This window comes from Elaeis guineensis, chromosome 4 (assembly GCF_000442705.2).
Source record: "Elaeis guineensis isolate ETL-2024a chromosome 4, EG11, whole genome shotgun sequence".
Taxonomy (NCBI): domain Eukaryota; kingdom Viridiplantae; phylum Streptophyta; class Magnoliopsida; order Arecales; family Arecaceae; genus Elaeis; species Elaeis guineensis.
This window is the reverse complement of record NC_025996.2, coordinates 6,630,905-6,637,360: the sequence shown is the minus strand read 5'-3', so window position 1 is coordinate 6,637,360 and position 6,456 is coordinate 6,630,905. Positions and strand designations below refer to the sequence as shown.

Genomic DNA, 6,456 nt, shown 5'->3' with positions numbered 1-6,456 from the left:
GTTTCAGCTTATATAACTACATGGACTAATCACATACTCCAGCATCAGAAGGGATTCCAAAATTTTAATTATGCTATTATTATAGCTTTATAATGGCATGAACCCTCATCCATTATCGACTGCTAAAATGTTCGACAGATACATCTCTATCTATATGATGATCTACTATATTTTTTAAGTTCTACATATCTTAAAGAGCAGATGTGGAGTGAAATCTTAGAATCCGTGGCTAGTTCTGAAACAAATTAAAAACAAGCAATCTGCTTTGAGGGAGGGGGAAGAAAGATCATTTATTAGTGATCAAATGATATGTTGATATCTCCAAAACATTCGAAATTTTGGTTTTATGAATACATATATTTTGTAATCTTTACAAACGGGTCCATTGCTTTTTTAGATGCCCCATTATTAGTTCTGACTAAAAGACATTGCTAAGTTGGTCAAGCTTTTGTAGTGTTAAGTTCACCTACGATGTGGCATCCATTTATGGACATGTCACCAAGGATCATATCTGATATTTCGCCCTTCCGAAAAAAGCAATTAACAACACTAACGACAAGTGTGATAGAGATTTGATTCGGTATATGTAGGTGGTTGGGCGGGCCTCGTTCGTTCGTTTTCTCTTCTTTGTAGTCTGAGCGGCGATGGGCGCCTCCGAATCCCTTCTCTCAAAGCAACAGCAACAACAGCAGCAGGTACTCTCCCTCTCGCCCCTCCTCTCTTCTCTATTATTCTCGTGAATTCCGCTGCTGCAGCTGCTGATTCCTTCTCTCTTTTCAGCCGATCGATGAGATCACCACGGTTTCCGAGAGGATCGAGGGCGTCGATCCCCTCCTCGAACGCATCCGGGCCCTCAAGATCGTGAGCGCTCTTTCTCTCCCTCTCTTTCCCCAACCCTAAAAACTAGTCTCCTCCTGTTTCGCTTCTCCTTTTATTCTCTTCTTTGATGGATCGTTGCAGACCTCGCCGTTGCTGAAATCCGTGCCTTCGTCCGAGAGCTCCTTGACGGATATTCTTGTGAGGAAACCCTCCTCCTCCACGTCTTCCGTATCAGGTGAGTCCTATTTACTTATCCTTTTCCCGCGTTGTTGTTCAAAGGATGGATTCTGGTTTTCTTCTGTCTCTGGAGCCTCAGATTCAATTTTTTTTTCTTTTTATTTACATTTTCTTGAGGAATTTGGGACATTTTACATCTGAGTACGATGTCTTGCATAATTTTTCGCATGCATCGAGAATGCTGAGAGCGAAAGCAATTTAAGGTTGGCATTTTTATGTGCCTCTTTCAACTCTGGTTTTCAAGCTGCGAAATTTAAGCTCTTGAACTCTATAGATCTCTACCAGACAACAGGGTTAGGGTACTATGCATGCGCATGGAAAGAATTTTACCTGATTTCAAAAACGTTTTTAGATGTTTCAGATGTTAAAATAAAAGAAAGAAATATATTTGGGTGCAGGTGCAACTGACTTGACGCTTAAAGCATTACGGTCAGCTAATGTTTTGCATCTTCCATTCAACGACCACTCTATGCTTAACTTTTCATGTCGTGCAGCACTGTAGTAACGTTACAGTGCTAATGGAAGTAGTGGAGGATGTTCACATGCTTCCACTGCATGCTTCCACTGCACATGGATTGCATGATTTTTTTATTTTTTTTTTTTTTATATAGGTTTTGGAAAACCATTGATTTTTATTTTTTATTTTTTTTCTTTTTAAACCCAAAACAGTTGCTTTGGTTCAAGCTAACCTAGCTGAATTGAAGATGTGAGTGTGGTTTTCTTAAGTTAGAAACCTAACGTGTAATAAATTTTGCTTAGTGCAAGCTTTTTGCATCGAAGAGAGTCAGGTTGCATTAAGCAAGCCAGCTTACAGTAATGATGCATCCTAATATCCTCTATTCACATTGTAAACACAATGTGCTTTCTGAATATGAAGTTTTTGTAGCTATCTATAATATATACTTCCCCTATCTTTACCACTAACCTTAGGTTCCTTCTGTCTTGATGTGCCAAACTATTACACTATGTAGTCAAATTTCAGTGTATTTATTTGACTGCATTCTAATTTTAATGTAAATGGCTAGAATTTGCAAGTCAACATAAGACTCTGATAGAAAGAGTAAGCCAGCCTTAAAATATAAAGTATATCTGCATAGCTGGATGGGAATTATCATCTCCTTGTCTTCATGATCCTGGTAAATCTTTTTGCTTGTATTCTTTTTTATTTTTTTGGGAATCTGTGCAGTATTAACAGGATTTTGTTTCAGTTTTCCTTAGTTTCTTCTAAGTTGTGCCTCATAGGTGAAACGCAATTTCTTATATCCAAACCTTCTTCTCTTGTTATCTAGGATCTCTCCAAGGAACCTTGAAAAGTGGTTCCATGTTCCATAAGCTTAAACTCTCCAATTGATAAGTTAGTTTTCCTGCCCATCTAATTGACCTTCTAGTTTTCATGATGGATGTCTCGATTTCCCAGCTTTGAATTGGCTAGGAATTTAGTGATTGAGGTTAAGAGCTGGTTACAATATATTCTTAAACATGTATACCATAAGTTGATCCATGTAGTCAACCCTGTGTAACTGGGGTTAATATGTAACTGCGCACCAATGAGGAAGAATGTCTTATATATTTTGAATACATTATCCTCTTGATTAAAAAAAATTCGCAACCCAATCCTCGCGCTACAAGACACCTGATCATCTTTAGTGGCCATATTTTATTGTATCACCTTGTTCAAAATTCTGTTGCTGGATTAATTGTTTGTTTTGGTATATGAAATGTTATCTCAGGAAGAATCCCAATATGTGATTGTTAAGACTGATAAAAAGAAACATAGAACATGTTATTGTCATTTGTGACATGATAAAAGAGCAAAGAATTTTACTTCCAGATTAAGAGAACGTCCTTGATCTTAAGTTGATCTTTTGCCTTGTCTCTTGTATAATACGTACCTACCATACCTATCTAATCTTATATAGCAAGGAAAATGCTTAGCTCTGTTATTGCAACAAGATTTTTTTCTGTATAATATTTTGATGTGTACCCCTCTCCAAGCAATGATTCTCTTGCGGACAACTCGATTTAATCCACATGTATGCATTATAAATCTGCATTGCATAACCTTCACCTTCAGCTGTAGGTGGCTTTATATGCTAGTATCAGATGAAGTCTGTATTCCTGATCCAGTCCCTTCCTTGTACTTAATTTTCTGTCTCCCGGATTTCGTACATCATAATCTTTTGGGTATATGTTCTTCTGCATTTCACGGAAGAAAACCATGTTTTATTTTTGGAGATTTTTTATGATCATTCGATTAATTTTTTTCACTGTAGAGTTTTTTGAAGCTTTGAATCATGATATGAATATTTTAACATCTGATTTGATTCATCAAATTTGTTGACCATCTTCTTTATTATTAGGTACTTTGAATCCCAAGGTTCTACTAGAGCTGTTTTCTATGTATCGTGAATGGCAGGAGGAGAAGGCCAAGAAAATTAGTCAGAAACAGGTGCTTGTTTGTGTAGTGTCAGCTATCATAAAATTAAATTTGTCAAATGAAATGTTAAGAACATATTGGTTGAGAGTGAAAACCTTTTGTTTGCTATATATTATCCTTCCAATAACTTTAACAATAGCATTCCTTTCAAAAAGGAAAAAAATGCATTGACAATAGCATGGGTTCTTCTCATTTTTATTATCATTTGTTGGAATCTCTTTCATTTTCCCAAAATATTCCACCTAAAGCACAACCATATTTGTATAATTGAGGTGGTAAGGTAAAAATATCTGGAATAACTGGGCATGACAGTTTATTGGACATGCTTTGAATGGGCTTATAGTGGTGGAAACTAGATTATGACTTTTATTCTTTATACTTCGACCTTACAATTTACTTATAGGGTTGCAATTCATTTCCATTATATCTTTAGAACTTTGGAAAGAAATTGGAAGGAGTCTTATGTTCCCTTATTGGATGCACCATTCGATCTGATCTGACTCCTGTGACAGTTTATAACTCAGTCCTGATCATGATAACTTTCTTTGTCATTGACAATTTGGTAGTCTATGGATTAGATTCTTTGCTTCATGATGTTGACTAGATTATCTATGTATTTAAGCTCATAACAAGTCAAATGTTCAATAATCAATTTCTGCTCTTTCATGTTTTGTTGATCGAAACTGCAACTTTCTGATTTTTTGGTCTCTGCCTTTTGCTCTAGTTATAGGCATACATCATAATCCAAGAGGATCTTTATTGGTTTGAAGCAATTTAAGGTTAACGGGAGTATTCATGATTGTTGAAATGATGAGAAATGTTCATATCCTGACTGAATATTGCAGGAGGAGATAGAAAACAAGATTGAAACTGCAGATGCTTTGGCTGTTAAGCTTCTTCAGCGGTTCAACTATTCAGTATCAGCTATGAGATCTACCGCACGCGGTCTTGCTGAAGGTAATATCCCGGCTTTGCTGGATTATTTGGGTGAGAGAGTTGAGTTGGGTAATGGATTCTACAATTCTGAAAGGGCAGTGGATTATGTTTGTTACATTTCCTGGTTGATATGTGTTAGTGCAATACAACATGGTTTCCAATCCCAGTTACATGTCCTATGGGACCTCGGGATAGGGTACCGTCCCCCGTGTCTGGATGCCACCATCATGCCATTATCCCAGCAACCTGAGTGATGCATTTTGGGACATTTCCTGTCCCAAGTGTCGGGATAGGGTGGGAGAGTGCCCCGTGCCACTCCACTTAATAACCAAGGCAGCCCATTCCATGCAGATTTAAAAACTTGGAATGTGGTACTCTGATGCACCTGCTGGCAACTTAGAACTTGCACCACACCAGAATCTTTTGCTATGAAAAAACTCTTCTGTATTTTGATGTTGTAGTGCAAAAATTGCAGTACATCCATTGCAAGTTGAAGTGGGTGAATTCAAGGGCAGGCTTACAGAGGTAATAAGCAATTGTGATGCATTATGCAAGAGAATTGCTGCAGAAGGTCCAGAGGCACTTCGGTCATCAGTGGAGCCATTTTCAACAAGCGGCATGGAACTCCTGGACCGTGCGGCATTGCATAAACAACAAAACCACTGAATGTATATCCGAAGATAGCCATGCCATGTCCAAAGAGAGAACTGATAAATCTGTAACTCAAGGGCATCTGTATCCACTGCGTGCATAATCAAAAATCAACAGGCACAACTTTGATTGGACGGTAATTAGTCAATGAGTTTCGAAGTTCTTCTGAACAGCCCATCAGTATGCCCATTGACCAGATGAAGATGATCTTCCCAGCAAAACCTCTAAGATTTGTGTTTGTCACACGTTACTTATAAAGTTACATTCTCAAAATGTCAGTATTCTGAACACTAAAAACTGGGCAGAAGTCCTCTTTGAGAACATGCAGATGGTTGCCTTGATGACCTCAGTTATTGAGACCCAGTCTTGACAGATGTTTGTTCCAGAGGTAGATGCACCAACTTATTCCTAGAAATCGACACCCATCACCCTTGTAGTTGGAAAGTGCTGAACCGCACTTTCAGTATTCCCGTATGTATCTGGTCTGCAAGGTTACATTCCTCACTTTCAAGGTTTCACGTTGAAATATATATGAAGCTATAAGAGCATAATATTCTGAGGGGGATGATGATACAGCCTTCCATTTTATATATCTACGCAGGATCCGGATATGCCATTCCCAGTGACTCCACAAACACATTACATCTGCTCCTATGCTGCACAATACCCAAGAATTTTATGCCATACAGCAGTAGGATGGATAGGTTTTGTAGGCCGTCTCAGATTGCACCAGAACCGGTAGGAAAAACAAGTCTGGATGGATGCCCACCTGGAACCCTTTGTTACTGGGGTTGTCATGTACATGTTTAAAGCCAAGACAGCCATCAAACATCTGGCATCAGTATTTGCTATTGCATGTTTGTTTAATATTTGACATGCTTTCCGAAAACGTATCACGGCTATCTGTCCGACTGAAGACCTGAAATATAAGATCAGTTGGGAGAACACTAAATGCTAGAACATTCTTTTTTCAATCCACCCTTCTCATTTTTTATTTTTAATCTAATCATTTACTGCATATTCCCAAGTCTTTGGCCGGGATCAACTATGGAATAATGTGCAAATGTGTTAATTTAGAAATTAACTGAAAAAAGTGAAGATTGTGGACAAAGTAATTACTTTGTACCAAAAAAAAAAAGAAAAAAAGAAAAAAATGGTGATTAAGAAAAATGTACAATGAAAAAATAGATGTAAATTGAACAAAAATCATATGGGGCAGGCACTCTAAAATATCATATGGTGTGGACTTTATAGTTTGTCATATTTTTTATTAGTACCAATCTTAAAGAATAAGTCTAAAAATAAAAAAAAATTTATTAATAGATTTATTAGTCTTGTGATTAAAGTATTTTTTTTTTTATTATTTTTAGTACATA

The 6,456-nt window shown here is 37.3% G+C and overlaps 1 protein-coding gene across 1 annotated transcript; it reads left to right on the top strand.

The window, feature by feature from the left end:
- The first annotated feature begins 536 nt into the window (after nucleotides 1-536).
- Nucleotides 537-5,429, top strand: LOC105044137 (uncharacterized). The gene is made up of 6 exons (XM_010921934.4): nucleotides 537-695; nucleotides 781-861; nucleotides 961-1,054; nucleotides 3,417-3,505; nucleotides 4,339-4,450; nucleotides 4,905-5,429. The coding sequence occupies exons 1-6, from the start codon at nucleotides 645-647 to the stop codon at nucleotides 5,093-5,095; spliced, it is 618 nt and encodes a 205-aa protein (XP_010920236.1). The 5' UTR covers nucleotides 537-644; the 3' UTR covers nucleotides 5,096-5,429.
- Nucleotides 5,430-6,456: the final 1,027 nt, after the last annotated feature.